The sequence below is a fragment of the Chionomys nivalis genome, chromosome 20 (genome assembly GCF_950005125.1).
Source record: "Chionomys nivalis chromosome 20, mChiNiv1.1, whole genome shotgun sequence".
NCBI lineage: Eukaryota > Metazoa > Chordata > Mammalia > Rodentia > Cricetidae > Chionomys > Chionomys nivalis.
Genome location: NC_080105.1, coordinates 189,562 through 212,172, shown reverse-complemented (window position 1 = coordinate 212,172; position 22,611 = coordinate 189,562). Strand labels below are relative to the sequence as shown.

Genomic DNA, 22,611 nt, shown 5'->3' with positions numbered 1-22,611 from the left:
TAGGTTAGTAAAATCTTCTATTCCCCCAGAGCACTTCCTGTTCCTCCTCCAAGGCACATGGTCCTATGTGTGCATATTCTATTACGCACTCAATGTCCAGTGTAGTCAACCCTTTACTTCATAGCTGGGAGGTCTTGTAACCAAACACAGGTCACATTCAACAGTAATTGTTAAACAAAAAGAGTCCATGGATTAGAACACAATAAATGGTCCTTGGGAACAGTTGGAAGCAAGAGAGAGATGGTGAAAAAAATGTAATTACCATATCAAAATAATACAGTTAAAAAGTAGAAACAAGCTTCATGGTCATGTGCTCCAGAGCCGAAGGATCTGTATTAGAGCACACCAAGTACAATTCACATCATTTCTCTCAGGGTATACAGTCATGTTAGGCAGGACCACACCCTTTTACCTAGTTCTTCTAGTTTGCTTGAACTACTGTAACTACAGTAATTTGGTTTAATTATAAGTTTTTATATAGATTCTTGAATGCAGGGTTTGCTAATGACAACTACTGTCCCAGCAGAAAATCTTTCACACTCTTTCTTGCCCATCCCTTTTTCCATTGTAACTATGCTTGCTTTACAGTTGGTCAGTGAACTAAATTCTTACACCAGTCCTACTCCACTTGTAAATTCACAATAAAATCTAGAGAAGTTGGAGGGTACTCATTCACTGATCTATTTCTCCTTTCCACAGACCAGTCAAGGTCCATCCTGGTTGGAGTTGCAGGATTGTCTTTCCAGCACTGGGTAGCAGAGGCAGGATTAGGTGTTCAAAGCAATTCTCAGTTACATAGTGTGAGGAAAGCCTGAGCTACAGGAGACACTGATATAAACCAGTTGCTCTCAATCTTCCTAATGTTGTGATCATTTAAAACAGTTCCTCTTGATGTGTTGAACCCCCAACTATAAAATTATTTTCACTGCTACTTCATAACTATATTTTTGCTGCTGTTATGAATTATAATATAAAATCTGTACTTTCTGATGGTCTTAGTCCAATCCTGTGATAGGATCATTTGATCCCCCAAAGGAAGCTGTGACCAACAAGGTTAAGAAACCCTGCTCTAAACTGATATAAATAAATAAACAGCACTTAAGAAAGAATAGAATGAAATTCTTAAACTAGGGAACATTGAAAAATATAGCAGTAATGCATCTAAAGAAAATGAATGTTAAAAATGATACCAATAATTGATGCTTTAAAATGATAAAAAAAAAAAAAGTAGAACACTTATCTATCTTAAATTTGAAATGGGGTAGTCCCTTCCCTGAGAGATAGAATGCCATTAATAAGAGACTGTATGACTTTGTTCCATGTAAAATGTTGGCTACTGAGTGCTGTAATGTGATGGTGTTATAGTCAATTGTTTCTCAAACCTTTCAGCTGACTTAACTATGACAACTAAGATTGTACATATCTGCATAGGAGAGTTCTCTAATTGGAAACTGAATACTTAGTAGTTCAAGCTATCCTGCCTAAATTGTTCACCCATCAACTCTGTCTGTCTTCAATCATATGGAAGGAATTAATACATGCAGGGAAATTACAAAGAAAGTCACTCACCATGCCCCATCCGTCCTTCTTTGTAATGGAGACCCCTGCAGTGCAATCTGTGACCTAGCCATTATCTAGTCTGTTTCCTCCTGCAGTGAACACAGAACAATGTTCCTCCTCTTCTGGTCTGAAGGGAGAAGCCATGCTCCATACACAAATCCTTTCCCTATACTGCCATGGACAGTCCACTATATGACGCAAACACAATTTTAGAACTGTGTGGTAATTTTAGAACTGTGTGGTACAGCAGACATGTAATCAAGGTTTAGAGTGTTTAGTCAAGAGGAGAACAAGGACAATGCCTTGTGGGGCTACTGAGAGGGTTCAAGCACATCTCAATCAAATTAGAAGACCTTGACTCAAAATCACTTTTCAAAAAGAATGGAAATTAATTATTGAATTAATATATGTTTATGGGGGCTGGAGAGATGGCTCAGTGGTTAAGAGCATTGCCTGCTCTTCCAAAGGTCATGAGTTCAATTCCCGGCAACCACATGGTGGCTCACAACCATCTGTAATGAGGTCCGGTGCCCTCTTATGGCCTGTAGACATACACACAGACAGAATATTGTATACATAATAAATAAATATTTTTTTAAAAAAATATATATGTTTATGGCACAACAGGACTTAATGTTAGTTGTGAACCTGTAATGGCCCCTTGAGCAGCATTTAGAAGCCAGTTTTTTAATGGACGCATGGGCATTCGTGCTGGTTGTAAATCAGGCTTGTCTCCTTTGTGATGGGAATGTAGCTGGTTAATCCTGGGGAACAAACTTTTATATTTTATCATACTAATCTCTAACAGGTTAGAATACCATTGCCTTTGGGGTATTTGGGGTGCAGCTCTTCCTTACCTAAATTCTATTTTGTGACTTAATATCTCCTAAGAACTGGTAATTCCATTACCATCAATTCTACTCTTCTATAGTTTAGCAGTGGAGTGCTACTCTATACAGGAAATACTTTTTACAAGCTCCACAGAATTAACTCCAGATGGATCATAAACCTAAATATTAAATGTTCCAAGTGAAGAACTTCTGGAAGATACTAGAGGGAACAAAGCTATCTGACTTTGACAAATCTGTGTTTCATTGGGACAATGCAAGCACTAAGGGAACCCACATTTCACAGTGAAGTCAACAACAAGGGTATTTCAAAATACAGTCCCAAATCTCTGAACAGACGCAGTAAGGATAGTAAGTTACTCAGAGCTTCCAGCCAGCTCAGGAATTTCAAAGATCATGCAGAATCACACAGGATCATGCAGACCCTGCTGGGGCATGTAGGACCAGCAGGACCAGGCAGAAACATGATGAACTCTGCATCTGGTCAATGGCTCCTACCCGGCCAGAGAAGGACGCACCACATTGTCTCCCATGGCTAAACTAGTCGCTTTTCCCAGTCTGGGGATAGCTCCAAGCTCACCTCATTGTGATTTTTCAGCTTGCCCATGCTTCCTGCTCAGCTCCCTGCACTCACAGCAGAACATACAAAGCCACTGATGCCATCTTCTCTTCAAAGTCAAGCTTGAAAGTGGCCAATGCTGGAAGAATCCTGCACAACTTCTGACTGGCAGGTCACCTGGAGGGCCTGATTGGCTAGTGCGGCCTGAGTGACAAAAGCACCTCCCATACAGTTATACTGTGCTTAAAGACACAGCTCAGCCATGTGATGATGGTTGCTGCGCATGCCTTTAATCTCAGCACTTGGGAAGCAGAGGTAGGCGAATCTCTTTGATTTCTAAACCAGCCTGCTCTAAAAGAGCTAGTTACAGGAAAGGCTCCAAAGCTACAGAGAAACCCTGTCTTGAAAGACAATAGATGATAGATAGATAGATAGATAGATAGATAGATAGATAGATAGATAGATGATAGATAGATAGATATAGATGATTAGATAGATAGATAGATAGATAGATAGATAGATAGATAGATAGATAGATAGATAGATGATAGATAGATAGATAGATAGATAGATAGATAGATAGATAGATAGATAGATATAGATATAGATAAATCTACAAGAGCTAGTTTCAGGACAGGCTCCAAAGAGGCAGAGAAACCCTGCCTCGAAAAACTAAAACTAAATTAAAAAAGAAAGAAAGAAAGAAAGAAGGAAGGAAAAAAGGAAGGAAGAAAAAAAATCTGCAAAAGCTACTTCCAAGAAAGGCTCCAAAGCTACAGAGAAATCCTGTCTTGAAAAACAATAAATTAATTAATTAACTAATGAAATAAAAAAATTATTTTTTTATTTTATTTATTTATTTATTAAAGATGTCAGCCTTCTCCCCATCACCACCTTCCATTTCCCTATCAAGTCCCCCTCCCTCATCATCCCTAAGAGTAATCTGGGTTCCCTGCCCTGTGGGAAGTCCAAGGACCACCCACCTCCATCCTCTAGTAAGGTGAGCATCCAAACTGCCTAGGCTCCCACAAAGCCAGTACGTGCAGTAGGATCAAAAACCCATTGCCATTGTTCTTGAGTTCTCAGTAGTCCTCATTGTCCATTATGTTCAGCAAGTCCAGTTTTATCCCATGCTTTTTCAGACCCAGGCCAGCTGGCCTTGGTGAGTTCCTGATAGAACATCCCCATTGTCTCAGTGTGTGGGTTCACCCCTCGCCGTCCTGAGTTCCTTGCTCGTGCTCTGTCTCCTGCTCTTGATTTGGACCTTGAGATTTCAGTAACCCACTGACTGGAAGAAGATCTTCACCAACCCCACAACAGACAAAGGTCTGATCTCCAAAATATATAGAGAACTCAAGAAAGTAGACCGTAAAGGGCTAATCAACCCAATTAAAAAATGGGGCACTGAACTGAACAGAGAATTCTCAACAGAAGAAGTTCGAATGGCCAAAAGACATTTAAGGTCATGCTCAACTTCCCTAGCGATCAGGGAAATGCAAATCAAGACAACTTTACGATACCATCTTACACCTGTCAGAATGGCTAAAATAAAAAACACCAAGGATAGCCTTTGCTGGAGAGGTTGTGGAGAAAGGGGTACCCTCATCCATTGCTGGTAGGACTGCAAACTTGTGCAACCACTTTGGAAAACAGTGTGGCGGTTTCTCAGGAATTTCGGGATCCACCTACCCCTGGACCCAGCAATACCACTCTTGGGAATATACCCAAGAAATGCCCTATCATACAACAAAAGTATATGCTCAACTATGTTCATAGCAGCATTGTTTGTAATAGCCAGAACCTGGAAACAACCTAGATGCCCTTCAATGGAAGAATGGATGAAGAAAGTGTGGAATATATACATATTAGAGTACTACTCAGCAGTAAAAAACAATGACTTCCTGAATTTTGCAGGAAAATGGACAGAAATAGAAAACACTATCCTGAGTGAGGTGAGCCAGACCCAAAAAGAGGAACATGGGATGTACTCACTCATATTTGGTTTCTAGCCTTGAATAGGGGACGTTGAGCCTATTATGCGTGATCCTAGAGAAGCTAATTAAGAAGGTGAACCCAAAGAAAAACATTTAGGCGATGAAAGGAGACAGAGACAAGACCCACATTGGAGTACTAAAAATGAAAATTAAAGACACAGCTCAGTGGTTCCTGACCCTGCCTTTCATCCCAAAGACCTTTTCTAGATCAGTAGAGATGCGTTTCCATAGCATGTGCCCCTGGCTCCAATAGCAGACCCTGCTATGTTCCTGCTCTCCACAGGCACTGCCCCATTCTTCTCCTTGACACAATGTGGCTAGCTAGCTTGTGCGGGCCACTATAATATACTATGTCCCTGTAATGAGCATGGAAACAGATTCCTCTGAATAAATACATAAAGGGGAATCTGTAGTGTAGATAGAGCAGGAAATTTATAGAATAGGAGTGAATGTAACTTGGTATAATGTAAAAGCATTTCTTCTTGTGTGTGGTATGGAAAATTACTAAGGTGAAATATTAAGAGAACATTTGCCCACTTGAAGGCTACCACACCCATCTGGCCCTGCCAGATATGGGGGTTGCACCCAGAAACCATGGTAATGAAATAGTCTTGCCACACAAGAGGGACCCCCACCCCTCTGTGACCAGTCAATACTGATAACCTAAAACACCTGGTTATTGGAAGGATCAAACGAGGGGCAATTTTGAACTGACTTAAAAGAGGTGGCTGAAGCAGGATGGTTATCTCACTTCTCACAATGGCTCTGACACCAGGCCCCCATGGAAAGAGAGATTCTCCTGGCCTACCTCCCAAAAAGCAGCAATATTAAATGCCTTGCCTAAACATTTAATGCTCTGTCTCCCGAATACAGAGCTTCGTCTCTCGAAAAAAGACATTTAACGCCTTACATCCCGAATGCAAATCCTCATTCCTTGAGAGTGGATATTGAAGGTCTGTCTCCTGAGAACAGACAAGATACTTTGCCTTTCAGAATGCTTTGCTATCCCGAGAGCAAAACTTCGTCTTCTGAGCAGACAGAACACTTTGCCATCCTGAGAGCAAATCCTCATCTTCAAGAGTAGAGAACTAAAAGCCTTGTCTCCCGAGACTCGGTCACTCAAATAGCTGAGTCTAAGACCCTACCAGATACCAGCCTGAATCATCAGAACCTTATCTCCCGAGCACAGACTACAAGGTCAAGAGTCGATCTTCGCTACCCAGCCCCCAGTGCGGATAAGAGCCCAGCCTGAAGAAATTCAAAAATCCCTTTTGAAGGCAGGGAATACCAGGTCGTATGATGCTATTTCATGTGTGTATGAGAGGTTAAGAGAAGAGCATAGATATGTTAATACATATGTTTAGTGTGTGAAATGTTAAGAGATATTTTATGGATAATTGATAAGTTAGGAAATATTAATGGATAAGTTAAGGTTAAGAAGCATTTTGTAGATAATTAATGGATAAGTTAAGGTTAAGGAATGTTTTATAGACAAGTAATGGATAAGTTGTATTAAGGTTATAGATAAGTAATGGATAAGTTGTATTAAGGTTAAGAAGTATTTTATAGATAAGTGATAAGTTAGATTAAAGTTATGAATTGGTTTTATGTATTAAGGTTTAGTAGGAATAATAATTGTGATATTGAATTGCCTGTGTGTTGCCAATCATCAATCCCCCATGCCTATTAAGATTGTAAACTCCATTGATGTATTGGATATTGAAGTTGCTAGTAAAGAATCATCATGAAAACAATTCTCTTGCTTGGTCTGGTTACTCATCACTCTCTGGGGAGAAGGGCACAGAGTTCTCATAGATATTACTTGAAAAGAACCTGGAGCTGAAATCCCCCAGCTCGTAACAGTCCCTGTCTCACAGGTGGAAGGATGCCTAGAATATTAACAACTAAAGGGAGATTTAAAGATACAAAAGGAGATATTTGTTATGTGACACTGAGGCCAGATGAACTGAAGATAATTTTTACCTGGTTGTCACAGGGAATTCAGATAACCAGGAAAGAAAAGCAAGAAATAGATCACAGATTGAAAACAGATAATAAGTCTTTCTCCCACCAGAAAGCTGCATGATGGTTCCATTCCTTTGGAGTTTCATTCATGAAATTCAGAACAAACTGTTGTCAAATGGATAAAAATAAAGAGTAGTCTTCAGGAAAAGTTGAATGCTTAGAGAATAATGAGATAGGAAAAATAGTGTTTATGAGCACTAATGCCATCACATCTTCCTCAATGGGCAGGTGAAAAAACCCACAGCAGCATTATTCAAAGTTGTCTACATGAATTGGACTGGTAGACTGAATCTCTCCATGTATATAGAAAGTGGATTTATTAGAATGTCTTACAAGCTGTGGTCCAGGTAATCCAAAAAATGTCTGCCAAGCATAGGAATTTGAAGAGTCTAGTAGTTGTTAAGTTCATGAGGCTGCATATCTCAGCTGGTCTTCAGTAGATACCAAAATTTTAAGGAAGTAGGCTCTAATGCTGGTAAAGAAATGAGCTTGGTAGCCAGAGGTAGGGCAAGCAGACAAAGAGACAGCTTCCTTCTTCAGTAATAAAAAGTACAGGAATAAGATATAGAAATTAAGGGTCCAGTCCAGAAATGCAAAAATATAAAGTTGTAAGCTAAAACACATTTTGGAGAGAGAGAGAGAGAGAGAGAGAGAGAGAGAGAGAGACCTGCCAGCCACTGTTAACCTCTACCAAACACTTTCTGCCTTAAGAGCAGATATCCTGGCAGCCACTGTGTACAGAGATAAACTTTTAACAATCATTTCCTGCCTCCCAGCTTTCCAGATAGGCAGGTACTGGCGAAAAAAGTTAGCTTCTAGCTATTGCCTCTATGGGACCCTCTGCTTTGTTCTAATTTTTAACTGTCCCCTTACGTAACTCTACTCTCTGCCTTACATTCTTTCAGGTGCAATGAAAAGTGGCTGTGCCAGTCACTAACTTTCACCAACACTCTAAGTTAACATTCTAATGCTCTATAAACAAAAGTTGTAAAACTAATAATGTAATGTGACTTTAAGCCTGACCTCAAGGTTGGAAAAGCCCTTTGACACACACCTGGTGCTAGATTTTACTGTAGGAAGAGGCTCCAAACCAGCCCCAGGGCCACAGTTTCAGAAACCAGGCTCTGGCTGTGATCACAGTTATAGGTGTCAAGCTTTGTGTGCCCGTGATGGGTTTTTTTTTCTGGAATAAAGCTTGCTTCTGGTTTAATAGATTTGGGGGGTCTATCCCACCATTATTGTGTGACCACTGAACACAACATATATTCCTTATATATGTAGGTGACTACCAAAAGTGTGATCCAGATTTAAGACAGATCTTATTCTTTAATTGTTTTTTTTTCTTTTTTCTTTTTTTGGTGTTTTTGAGACAGGGATTTTCTCTGTAGCCCTGGAATTCATTCTGTAGATAAGGCTGGTTTCAAACCTAGAAAATCTGACTGCTTTAGCCTCCTGAGTGCTGGGGTTAGAGGTGAGCACAGCAACCAAGCATTTGAACATGGAAATCACTTCAAATGATCCAGATTAAAGACAGGTCTTTAATTTCAAAACCTTTAGAAAGATCCCTCATTGGTATACCCATTGGGTTTTAGTTAATTCCAGATGTAGTCAATTTGACTTCCAAGATTAGCATAACAATAGTCAAGACAGAAGAAATAAGAAAAATTGTTACCTGCAGGAGGCAGGGAAAGCATGAGAGTTATTTCCAAAACAATGCTTTTCCAAAACAAAGGAAGCATGTGGATTTTACTAAGGGAGTCTCTACACATTTATGTAGAGTTCTGTCTTTTCTTAAGCAGGTTCAGTTAACAAATCCATTTCTGAATATGATGACAATATAAAAGTGGAGATGTTTAGGGACATTCTCACTTCAAAGTCATGTAGAAACATATAAATTATAATGATGATGAAAAGAAATGCCTCTGACATGTTTATCTTGTACCACAACTGTTAGTATTCAGGCATCTGTACTGGTCTGCCCTTGGGGTTCTGACAGGATATGTCCTTAGCTTCAGTCACTAAAATCACCACTTGTGCATATTAGAGGTGGGCCTTGCCCACTTCCTCTTTTTCCCTCTCCCTCCATTTCTACCTTTCTCCCTTTTTCTCTTTCTCTTTCTACTTCTTTGCCTGTCTCTGTCTCTTCCCCCATCTCTCTGCCTCTCTCTTCTCTTCTGCTTCTGCTGCTCCTTTACTTAAAGACTTTACCTAAAGACCCACCCTTTTCACATTCCCTTTATCCTAATAAAAAAAATCCTTCTTTGTGAGCTCTCTTTTTGTGACACTTTTAAAATTTACAACAACAAGGTCTTAGCTGAAAATCAGGTAAACCACACAGTGAAAGAAGATTGCTATGGAGCCTGTGACCTGTCAATCTTTTTTTTTTATTCTTTTTTAATTCTTTTTTAATAAAGACATCCATGAACTATATACTATTTAATAAACATCATCATAATAAAAAAAATGAGATCCGGTGCCCTTTTCTGGCATGCAGGCATACATGGAGGCAGAACACTGTATTGTATATGTAATAAATAAAATCTTTAAAAAAAAAAAAAAAAAAAAAAAAAAAACATAAAAAAAAAAAATAAAATTTCCAACTGTTCCCTGTTTCCCATTTCCCTCCCCCTCCTCCCACATATTGCCCCCTCCTCCCGCTCCCCTCCCCCTATCCCCACTCCACTTCTCCTCCCACCAGTCCACTTCCCCTCCCTCTCGATACTGAAGAGCAGTCCAAATTCCCTGCTCTACAGGAAGACCAAGGTCCTCCCACTTCTATCTAGGTCCAGGAAGGTGAGCATCCAAACAGGCTACGCTCCCACAAAGCCAGATCATGTATTAGGATCGAAACCTAGTGCCATTGTCCTTGGCTTCTCATCAGCCTTCATTGTCCGCCTTGTTCAGAGAGTCCAGTTTCAACCCATGCTTATTCAGTCCCAGTCCAGCTGGCCTTGGAGAGCTCCCAATAGATCAGTTCCACTGTCACAGTGGGTGGGTGCACGCCTGGTGGTCCTGATTTCCTTGCTCATGTTCTCCCTCCTTCTGCTCCTCATTTGGACCTTAAGAGCTCAGACGGTTGCTCCAAATTGGGTCTCTGTCTCTCTCTCGATCCATCGCCAGATGAAAGTTCCTGTGCCATTCTCCTTGGCCTCTCGTCAGCTCTCATTGTCTGCCACATTCAGAGAGTCCGGTTTTATCCCATGTTTTTTTCAGTAGCAGTCCAGCTGGCCTTGGTGAGCTCCCAATAGATCGGCCCCCCTGTCTCAGTGGTTGGGTGCACCCCTCATGGTCCTGACTTCCTTGTTCATGTTCTCTCTCCTTCTGCTCCTCATTATAACCTTGGGAGCTCAGTCCGGTGCTCCAGTGTGGGTCTCTGTCTCTATCTCCATCCATCGCTAGATGAAGGTTCCCGCTGCTGTCTCTCCTGGTGCCGAGATCAGATCTCCGTGCAGGTTGGGTAGTTCCTAAACAAAGCCCTTACCTTGCTTGGTGCAGGCAGGCCAGTGAAACAAAGGAAGTCTCGCCTGCTTACTTGCCCTGAGGATTTGCCCCCAGCACCAGACAGACTGAGCTGGATGGTGTTATGTGCCCAAAGAGGAAAGGGGCGTGACCTGTCAATCTTGATGTTTGATCTAAAAGATAACTGTACCAATATCACAATTCTCACAGATACAAAAGATAGAGAACATAAATACAAAATACTTCAAGGAAAGGTCACTTAACAGCACTGTTTACTCTGCTCTTAGATGGACGGTTATGATGAACTCTATTAACCTCAGAATAAAGCTGCTTTCACCTCTGAGCAGGCTGCCTCAGCAGAGGACCACAACTGTTTCCATGCAAGATCAGGAGTTCATTTTAACTAGCCCTGGCTGCTGTCTCAGGACTGTGACATCACTGTAGAGAATTCTATTCTTTCCTTTTCTAACTTTAAAAGATAAATAGTTGTATGGGTGTTTTGCCAGCATACATCTGTGCACAGTACCTACAGAGGCCAAAAGAAAATAGAAGATGCCTGGGACTGGAGTTACAGCAAATGGTTAGCTACCATGTAGGTTCTGGGAATGGAACCTTGGGATCTGTAACAACACCCAGTGCTCTTAATTGCTGAGTCATCTCTCTAGTCCCTCTTTTTATTTAAAACTTATTTCAATAATGGTGAGGGAGGTTCTTGCTGTCTATGTGCTGATTTTATTGGTTAATGAATGAAGAAAACTGGCTTGGTCTATAGCATGGGAGGAGGAAGGCAGAGTTAGGGGTAGCCATGGAGCTGCCAGAAACAGACACTGGCTGGAATCTAGCTGGTAAGCCACAGTCATGTGGTGATACACAAATTAATAGAAATGGGTTAAATTAACATGTAAGTGCTAGCCAATAAAAAGCTAGAGCTAGTGAGTCAAGCAGTGATTTAATTAATACAGTTTGGTGTAATTATTTTGGGTCTAAGCTAGCCAGGTGGCCAGGAACCAAGTAGCAGACTCCATACAATACCATAAAATGATAATTAAAAGATATTGTATCACTTTCCCTTTTATCTCTTCATTCCCTCCTTTCCCAATCCCTTCCAATTTCTTCCTTGTTAAGTTTGAGTGAATAAGAATGCTGAAACACATGAATGCAAACTGAAGAATCCATTTTGTTGATTGTGCATATATGAATAATTGGCTGATCATGTTGTATTGGATAAACAGTTAGGGAGCTCATCCCTGCCTGAGACTTATTTTCCCAAATAGAGGAGAATTTTTACTTTTTAATCAGCATCAGGTATCTGAGCCTAACTAGGCTGCCTTGGACAGTAAAATCAAAAATAGAAAACACCTTACCTGTTAAGAGCACTGAACATTCTGTCAGAGCATCCAGATTCTATTCCTGGTACATATAGAAGTCCACTTCTATCTGTAACTCTAGTACCAGGAGTTCTGACACCATCTTCTGGCCTCCTTGGCCTTGATAAGAACAGTCAATGTAGACCATAAAAATTATTTTCAAACTATATGTGGTAGTGCATTATTTTAGTGCCAGCAATCTGGACACCAGAGGTAGGAAGATCACTGTGAGTTTTAAAGCCTGTGCTACATAGTCTACACACACACACACACACACATACACACACACATGCACACACACAAGCACAAATATGGCCAATAAGATGAGCACATGCCATTTATCCCAGGCACTGGAAGAATCTGAACATTTGACAGTGGGCCACTAACTTAATATGAGACCTGAACTGCCCATCATGAGTTGTGTGTTACTGGGCCCACCAAGTCATAAAGTAGGACATGCATAGTATGTTTCCGTGTTATTATAATGGGAGTCTGGGCAGCTGGAAAACAAACAAGTGGCCTTCCTACAACAGTTAGCCATAGAGGCCAGGCAGTGGTGGCACACACATTTAATCCCATCACTTGGGAGGAGGAACAGGTAGAACAGGAGTTCAAGGCCACACTGGGCTACACGAGATTGAATCAGTCTAAAAGAGAAACAGAGCCAGGTGGTGGTGGCCCAAACCTTTAATCCCAGGACTAGGAGACAGGAATATAATGCAGGTGGAAACAGGATCTCGGCTGCCCATTCAATCTGATGACTTGTAGAGACAGGATCTGCCCTATTCAGTCTGAGATTTCATAGAGGTAAGAAGTCTCTGATAACTGGCTGCTCTGCTTCTCTGCTCTTTCAGCTTTCACCCTGGATATAGGACTCTGGGTTTCTTTTTTTATATTTTTTTTATTTATTTTTTGTTTTTTCAGGGCTCTGGGTTTCATTGATTAAGACTAATAAGGATTCATACTTCATACTGTTGAAGGGAAATTTGTGGAGCAATTGTCCACCCTTTTTGAGGTACTGAATTCAGTTCCCAGCAGTGGGAAAAACATTCTGTTTTACTAGTAAAGCTTTTACTTTGATGAAATAACATTTTCTTTGATTATTGTGTAGTAATTGCATTTTCTAACACTGATACTATAACTGGTTTTACTCCCTTATGAGTGATTTTAAGAAAATAATAGTCCTTATGTAAAATGTTGATTTTATAAAGTGTTACTGTGATCTGCTGGCATCTCTTTTGAAAGAATTATGAGGGAATGGAAATATTCAACTTATTAATGAATAGCTCTTTCACAGGCAGTCTGGGCCCTTGGCAGCATTGCTGGAGATAAGACCATGTGCAGAGACTATGTCTTAGACTGCAATATCTTCTCCCCTCTTCTGCTGTAGGTTTCTTTTCTCTTTCTGAGTAATGTTGTATACATAAGAAGCATTACACCTTGGGAAGCCACGTTGTGTTTTCCGTGTGTTCTTTAGATTCCATCTATATTCTTGTTACCTTGTTAGGGTGATGTCTCTTATTGAAATTATAAAATACTGCATTAGAATTAATGTTTATCTTCAAAGAATGAATAATTTAAGAAAAGAATGAATATTTATTTTGGAGAATAAAGACATTTCTTATTGGTAGTATTATTTTCTTTATAGAGAAATAGGATCTTTTATAATTTACAGTGGGTTCATTATACTTGTAGGTTATTTTCAAAGCAAAACTGCTTGAATATGACTCAGAATTGCAGTATGAGCTTTATCTAATCTCCGTAGAGGGAAGAGTCTCCCTCCAAAATTTGCTAACATAAACAATTTGCTTGTTGGAAATCATTAGGAAACAAAATGCTCTTAAAGTAATATAGTAACCAATATTAATGTTTATAGAAAGATGATTTTTGTTTAAAATATTTAGTGTTAGAAAATGTGTTTGGGGACAGAAGAGATGGCTTAGTGTTTAAGAGCACTGCCTGCTCTTCCAGAGGTCCTGAGTTTAATTACCAGCATCCACATGGTAGTTTACAACCATCTGTAATGAGATGTGGTGCCCTCTTCTGGTCTCTAGGGATACATTCAGGCAGAACACTGTATACATAACAAATAAATAATTAAAATATTTTTTAAAAAAGAAATTGTATTTGTCTGTAGAAACTACGCTTTGGTAGTTTTTCCTTTAATTTAGGGTAATTTCTAACTGCCAGTATGAAGCTCGATATCACTCTTAGAACCACAGCAGTTTTTGTTGATAACAGAGTTCTGTAACAGAATGTCTCTGCTGTAATATCTTTGAAAGTTCTTTTACTTTCTTTACTTTCTGTAAGTGTGTACTGTAACAAAGAATTCTAATTTAAGGATTAATACACAGCATTTTTTTTCCTGAAATCATTTTCATTGGGTTCTGACTACCTCAGCTCAGAAAACTGATTAAGTACTGGTCACATTGCTAGAGATCAAAATGTCCTTCAATTGCTTGAAGTGTAAACCACTCTGTAACCCACCGAGTGTCTGCCTGATAGGCTTCTTTGCCGCGCCAGCGCAGGCTGGAACCAAGAGTCTCGGCGGAGGGTGTCCTGCTTGAATGAATACACAGAGCAGGAGGTTGAGGTGGAACAGCTTTCTTTATTGTCTGCTGGGCTGGTTTTATAACATGGCACCAAATGAGGAGGAGGGGGCTGCGAAGGGACTGTAACCTGACCCTGGCAGGGATCAAGGACCGGTCATCACGCACTCAAAATTCCTTCCTTCCCCACTCCAGGAGCAGAGGGAATTTATTATGTTTTCCTTGCAGATAAGCACCTCAAATGGGGAAAGGGATATCAACTCGGGGCTGCAATTCCCACAATTCCCCCTACTTTATTTTATAATGAGGGGTCCTGTCTTAGGTCCTGTGAGAGAAGTACCTTCCCTTACCCGCCTTAGGGCCCCCGATGCCCTGTCTTAGGTGGGGGGTCTCCCCACAGGTTGCCCATCCTTGGAGGCCCTCATTTTTTCAACATCTGTAGCCACACCTCATGACTTCCGGGAGAGTCATGCGCCAGACTGAGTAACACCTGACGGTGGGCAAGCTCAGTCAGAGTGAAGATGTTTAAGACTCGTTTTAAGAGGAGCAGGCCTACTGCCACCCCTATTAGTCCCAAGATCCCCAGGGATAAGGCACCTCCCCATCACTGTGCCCAACCCCCAATCTGGGCCATGGTATTCCACCATCCCTCAGCAGATACAGGTTCAACACGAGTTTCATTAATTGCAATAATTTGATGTACCAAAGAGTGGGTAAAGTTTACAAAGGAATCATTCCAAGGTCCCCTAAGGTAAGCATTAAGGCGTTGCACCTCAAAGGACATATTTTTCACTTCCATAAGGGTCACACAGGCAGAATGATAAAAATGAGAACAAGAAGCTTGTTGCACCATCCACAACACATTAATCTGTTACTGTAATAAGGCCATTTGATGGTTTAAATTTAACATCCCCAACTGAATATGTGAGTTAATAGTATTTTGAGTTTCTAAGGCCTGGGTAACACGGGCAGCAAGAGTGTTAACAGTCTATGCAGTAGCTGCACTCTGGGACACGGTGATTCCTGCAACGGTGGCAGCTGTGGCTGATATGGCGATAGCTGCGATGACTGCGGCGGTGATCCCAAAGTCTCTTCTTTCTCTATACAAGATAAGCTCTCGTCCATCATGTGGGTCTTCTACCACCAGGGGAACCAGGGCAGGAATCCTCACCATCAGCACGGACTCATCCATCGGGGACCAGCAGTTGCTCAAAAAGCAGGAGCTGGAAGAACAATTAAGGACACCATCCTCCCCGACCGACCCATTAAAGGAGACAAACATAAAGGGAGGTAGAACACAAGCTAGGCTGACAATAGAGAAATTCATTCCCGCTGCATAATTAATCTGGAGGGAGGTTTCAAAGATGTCTGATGTGTTCCATCGGGCTGTGGCATTGAAGGCCAAGCCCCTTTGAAGGGCTAAAGGTCTAATATCTGTACATGCACGAGGGCCACAGAGAAACATGCCTGAGAACGTAGGAGAAACTCTTGCCATATTTGGATTTCTATAGGAATAATCAAAGGCTCCTCCTAAGGAGTTTTTAAAGGTAGGTCGGTGACCAAACCACCGTAAATATTTATCTCCCTCCAATTTCCATGGTTCCTTAGGAGCACAATTTCCCCAAGGCAATGGTAAATATAATTTGAAGGATTGTGGCATCTTCCATCATAAGGGAGCTGGTCTCAGAGGGGTAGGGAGTCCAGAAACATTTCTTTTAAAATTTATTGGGTAAAAGATATCTCTCAATCCAAAACAGGGATGCCCAGAAGAATTAGAAGAAAAGTCTCCCAGAGAATAATTACTAAGGACCACACATGGCCCAGAAAGGGAGACACTAGGCATCTCTGAAATATTGTTAATCCTCCAGAAGCAGAGGGCATGAGATATATCAAACGTTAAATTACCCAGTGAGGATCTTTCTAATGCTGTATTTGCTGCAGGAACTCCCAAGGTATAATTGGTGGAGTAAAAGGATGGAAAAACAGAGCTTATTTTACTTACTGGCATCAGTATGGGTGGATTCCTCATCAGTGCCCATCTCAGGCCTCCCTCGATGTTCTTCACTTGAACCCATATTATCAGGGCCAGTACAACCCGACTCCACAGGCCGAACATTCCGCTCTGGCACCCAGATGGGTTTTTTGGTTCCTGGAGGGAAGACACAAATGGTTCCCCTCACCCTAGCCAGCATAGGTGTGGGTGATTGCCATTGTCCCGTGATACTATCCTTCCATATAACCCAGCCCAGAGATTGGGAGGGTTTCTGCCAATGTCTTTCTATTGCTGATAGACCTTGTTTATCTACTGTTAGAAAATTTAAAATGTATAAAATTGTAGATAATTGGGTATTTGGGGAGGTGATATACTCCCCCTTCTTTATTTTACAAAAGAACTGTTTAAGGGTAGCATGCGTGCGCTCCACTATGGCCTGTCCTGTGGGATTATGTGGAATTCCAAAGGTATGTGTAATTTGTTGTCCTTGGCAAAATTTTGCAAACCATTGGCTGGTATAAGCCTGTCCGTTGTCTGTTTTGAGAAAGTCTGGGATGCCCATATAGGCAAAAGCCTGTAGACAATGGGCAATAACATCCTTAATCTTTTCCCCTGAATGTAGGGAGGCATAAATTACCTTGGAATAAGTATCTATAGAGACATGTAAAAATTTAAGCCTGCCAGCTTGGGACAAATGGGTAACATCCATCTGCCAAAGGTGGTTAGGACTGAGGCCTCGAGGATTAACACCTTCATTGGGGGCATTATGAAATGGAGCACAAGCTGGACATTGGGATGTGATTTGAGTAGCCGTGGCTAAAGAACAGCCAGAGTGAAACTTTAGAGAAGAGGCATTTAAATGATACTTTTCATGAAGATGACGGGCTCATTGTTCCTCAGAAAGGAACAATGCCATTGGGCGGGTGAGGGAATCAGCAAGCTTATTTCCCTCTGTCAAGGGCCCTGGCAAATCAGTATGGGCCCGAATGTGACCAACAAAGGCAGGAAACACTCTTTGGCATATAAGACTTTGTAGCTGAACCAAAAGGTGGAAAACCTGAGAGGTTGATAATATGTATGGTGAGGTTTCCAATGGCCCGACAATTCTTGCCACATATATACTATCAGTATACAAGTTGAAGGGTTGATCCTTGAAAAGAGAAAAGGCCATAAGGCAGGCCGTGAGTTCTGCAGCTTGGGCAGAAATTGGACCTAGGGGCTGCTTTTCTTTAATTGAATCAGAAACTACCACTGCATAGCCCTTGGAAGAACCATCAGTGAACACTGAGCGCACTCCTTTAAGGGGGGAGGTTTTAATAATTTTTGGAAAAATAACAGGATGATTCTTAAAAAAGGAAATTAAACGGGAATCAGGATAATGGTTATCAAAAATGGCTCCAGTGGTGGCGATGAACAAGGTCCATCCATCTTGAACCCTCTGTAGCCTTGCTATTTCTTCCTTTTGATAAGGGATTAGAAATTTATTTGGGATCCTGCCAAAAACTTGTAAACTAAAATCATATGCCTTCCATAGGAGCTGTAGCACCATTTCATAATATGGAGTCACCACCTTCTTAGGGGAAGCAGGTAAATGTAGCCAATAAATTGGTCCCCTTTGCCAAAAAACTCCAGTAGGAGAAAATTGTGAAGAAAAGACCATGAAATAAAAAGGGCGGGCATAATCGAGGCGGTGGAGATGTGCTTGCTCAGGAGCATTAAGCAAGGCATACAGGGCTTCTTTTGCCGCTGGAGTCATGATCCTGCGGGAGGCAGGGGAAGGGTTCCCAGGCAGCATATCATAAAGGGGCTTAAGAGCTCCTGTAGGAATGGAAAGGGAGGAACGGATCCACTCAACATCTCCCAATAATCTCTGCCAGTCATGGAGGGTCTGTAAATGGGAGCAATCCAGTTGCAGTCTCTGAGGCTGAAGCCCAATGGATTGGATTTGAAAGCCCAGATAGGAATAGGGGGGTTGCATCTGCACCTTCTCTGTACCCATGTCCCTCCAGAGGGGTCTGTAACTTTCAAACATTAATAAACTTTCCTCTTTTGTTGGTACTGCCAGAAGTATATCATTTATATAAAGGACACTATGGAAGGAGGAAAACTTAAGCCAAAGTGGATCCAAAGAAGCTGCAACATATATTTGACAAATTGAAGGACTGGCAGCCCAGTCCTGGATTGTTAGGGTCAGGAATTTTTATAACAGGGGCAATCACTGGGCAGCACTTAACACCTCCGCGGGGAGCCTCCTCCTAGAGCCTCCTCGAGCCCAACCAAGTGGGAGGGGCCGGAGAGGTAAGAACTGGTCAGAAAGAGGATAGGGAGGGGGCTTGTCCTGCTCCCCAGAGGTCCCCTTTGTCTTTTCTTTTAAACGGGCCCTGCGTAATTCCCGCTGCAGCGCTGCCATTTCTCCCTCCAAAACTTCTTCGTCTGAACCTGTTGATTCCCCCAAGCTCTCTTCAAAATCAGACAAAGAAGGGTAGAGGCGTGTTTGCGCCGAAGAATTTTGCTTGGGACGAGCCCCTAAGCTCTCAGACGAAACTTGGTCCTGGGATTCACTTCCCTCCCCCTTGTCTGGAGGTTTTCGCTTTCTTTTAATCTTTCTCTTTTCTACCTTACCAGGCCTCCCCTCAGCAGGCTGAGAGAGCAGTTCGGCCTCTGTTTCAGAGGCATTATCAGAACAAAGGGAAGCCTTAGTTTCACTATCTTGGATCTCAGATAACACCTCTTTTGGTGCTTCCAAAGCCTGCTTAACCCGGACTTTCTCTGTAAGCAAAGCATCCCTGATCAGTCTCCAAAGGGAGAACGTGGCCATTGGTAGGACTTCAGGCTCCTCCTTTCTCAACGTTTTCTGAAGATCCCCATGGACCTGTTCCCATTCAGAAATATTGAGGGCTCCACTGGTGACAAACCAGGGTCTCCACATCTCTATAGTTTTAAGAAAATCTTCTAAAGTCTTAGTTTTTACAGCTGTTCCCTGCTCTTTCAATAATCTCTTTAACTGAAACTTTAACTCCGATTTACTTGTAATATTACCCATATTAATTAATTAATTAATATTCCTTTATATAATTAATTCCCCAATGCATCCCGGCCGGCTTACGAGACGACCCAGTCCACTGTACCTCACTTTCCGATCTCGGTTGGGACCTCCAGATGCCGCGCCAGCGCGGGCTGGAACCAAGAGTCTCGGCGGAGGGTGTCCAGGTTGAATGAATACACAGAGCAGGAGGTTGAGGTGGAACAGCTTTCTTTATTGTCTGCTGGGCTGGTTTTATAACATGGCACCAAATGAGGAGGGGGCTGCGAAGGGACTGTAACCTGACCCTGGCAGGGATCAAGGACCGGTCATCATGCACTCAAAATTCCTTCCTTCCCCGCTCCAGGAGCAGAGGGAATTTATTATGTTTTCCTTGCAGATAAGCACCTCAAATGGGGAAAGGGATATCAACTCGGGGCTGCAATTCCCACACTTCTTTAGTCTTAATCTTATTTCAGTTTGTTTCTGTTTAGTTTCTAATAATCTTTTTTTCCTAGGTTTCTCCCTCTTTGAATGCCCTTCCATGGCTGCTGTTTGTCAATGACACTAACATGCTGGCTGATGCCTGCTGGGCCCTCTCACACCTGTCAGACAGACCCAATGATAAAATTCAAGCAGTCAACGATGCAGAAGTATGTGGAGACTTGTGGAGATTCTGATGTAAGATGATCTTCAAGAAAGTATGTCTGTGATAAACCACACCAAAAACAGCTTAGAGGACGAAGAGGTTTATTTGACTCTCACTTCCAGGTCAAAGTCTATCACTGAGGGAATCCAGGGAAGGAGCGGAAGTAGAAACTATGGATGAACTATGAACCAGAACTATGAACAATCTTCCTGGCTTGTTCTGCAAGTGGCTATGCAGACTGTCCTCTGTCATATCTGCTCCCAGCTCATGCTCAACCAGCTTATGACTAGGGTTGCTGTTACAGTGCACTAGGCCCTGCCCTTTCTTCTTCTTCTTCTTCTTCTTCTTCTTCTTCTTCTTCTTCTTCTTCTTCTTCTTCTTCTTCTTCTTCTTCTTCTTCTTCTTCTTCTTCTTCTTCTTTCTGGATTCTGTCTTCCCACACCACCCCCATTTCTAACTTTTTTGTGCAGTGTTCTCCCTTTCTAATTCCTAACATGTTTATTTTCTAGATCACTTCTTTGGTATTTGAAAAATTAAATTTTGACTGTGTGATGGGGGCTTACACCTTTAATCCCAGCACTCTAGAGACAGAGGCAGGTGGATCTCTGAGTTTAAGGCCAGTCTGGTCTACAAAGCAAGTTCCAGGAGAGCCAAGGTTACACAGAGAAACCCTGTCTTGAAAAAAAGATTATATTCTGACATCTCTATGCAGTTTGATCTTTTATTTTCCTCCATTAGCTGGAGTTGTCAGTATTAACAATCCACCCCTCATACATATTTCCAAATGTTTATTTTTTGCTGTTTTGTGTACTTCTGTACAGCTGTGTGTATTGTTCTTTTAGTGTTTATGTAACATTCTCTTATAAGCTTTGTAATTTCTTTTGGGTAGATACCTAGAGTTATTTGTGTCAGATGGTAAATACGAAAGTTGGTTCATTACTTTTATTCAGTCCTTCCTTATCCTCGAATATTTAGCCTTTCTTGTTCTCTTTTCTCCATGTTATACTGTACCCCCATGCACATTTGCTTATAGAGATACACAAATTATTGGCTGGATTCCACATATCAGAACAGGTGGGGTTTTTTCTTTCTGAAATTGCATGAACTTTCTTAATATTACATGTTCTAAGCCCATCCAATTCTGAAAATTTTATTTTTTTGAGTACTGAATTATATACATATATATATATGTATATATATATATATATATATATATATATATAGAGAGAGAGAGAGAGAGAGAGAGAGAGAGAGATTTTTAATTATCTATTCACCTACTAATGGACAACTAGGTTTATTCAAATTTTTGCTATAATAAATAAAACAGTAATAGACTTGGGACTGCACATCTCTCTATGATAGGGTATGGAGTTCTTTGGGTATATGTGCAGGAGTAAAATAGAGGTGTCATATGGTTGTTGTGTACCTGGCTGCTTTTATTGCTGTAGACAGATAGTGTAATTTGAGGCCTGATGCTGTAATACTGCCAGGAAGGTTCTTGCTCCTTAGGATTGCTTTGGTTACCTGTGGTCTTTTTTTGGTTTCATATGAATTCTTGTGTGTGTTTTTCTGAAGCTGTGAAACATAAAATGGAAAATTTGTTAGATATCACCTTAAGTCTATAAGTTAATTTTAGTAGTATAGCCATTTCCACCACATTCTGTCAATCTCCTAGCACGGCATATGTTTCTATTGTCTAGTATCTTCTGGAATTTCCTTTTTCATTACCTTAAAGATTTCCTTGTAGAGGTCTTTCACTTCTTTGCCTAAATCCATTCCTTTGATACTTGATTTTGGGGGGTTATTTTGAATGGAATATTTTTCATGATTCCTCTGAGAATAGAATGTTGGTATAAATGAATGCCTGTTAGAGTTACACAGTAAGACCCTGTCTCAAAACAACAAAATTAAGACAAAAGAACAAAAACCAAATCAGAATCATGTCTACAAATGGGATAATTTAATTTTTTCCTTTCCTGAATTTACCCATTTTAAGTCTTCCTCTTGTTTTAACTAAAACTTTGGGCATTATTATGAAATACGAGAGAGGAGGTTTTCATACTTGTCTCATTTTTCATTTTGAGAACATTCTCTCTCTTTGTCTCCATTTAATATACTGTTGGCTATAGATTTATTGTATATAGCCTTTATTTTGAGGTATGTGCCATCTATTTCTGAAGCCTTAAGAACTTTTATCATAAAGGGGTGGTGAACTTTGTCAAATGCTTTTTAAAAGTTGGTTAAAATATTTGTGGTTTCTGTCCTTGAATTTACTTGTATGGTATATTACATTTAATGATTTACATATGTAAATCAACCTTGTGTTTCTGGGATAAAGCCCAGTTGGTTGTAATGTATACTCTTATTAATGCACCATTGAATTTGGTTTGCAAATATTTTGTTAAGAACTTCTGCATCTATGTTCATCAGGAAAATTGGTCTATAGGGTTTTGTTTTGCCTCCCAATTTCTTAGGTATGGGTATGTATTATCACACATCACAGTGTTTGTGAATGTACACAGTGAAACCAGATTCATAGTCTTCAATGTATTTCAGACTACCTTTTAATATTATTCTAATAGACTG

General features: G+C 41.0%; 1 protein-coding gene across 1 annotated transcript in view; it reads right to left on the bottom strand.

Moving 5' to 3' along the window:
- Positions 1–21,801, bottom strand: part of LOC130863110 (zinc finger protein 431-like) — a 70,187-nt gene extending 48,386 nt beyond the window's left edge. Inside the window, exon 1 of the mRNA XM_057753031.1 lies at positions 21,754–21,801. Within this exon, the coding sequence (XP_057609014.1) occupies positions 21,754–21,801 (48 nt within the window). The remainder of the gene's footprint in view (positions 1–21,753) is intronic.
- Positions 21,802–22,611: the final 810 nt, after the last annotated feature.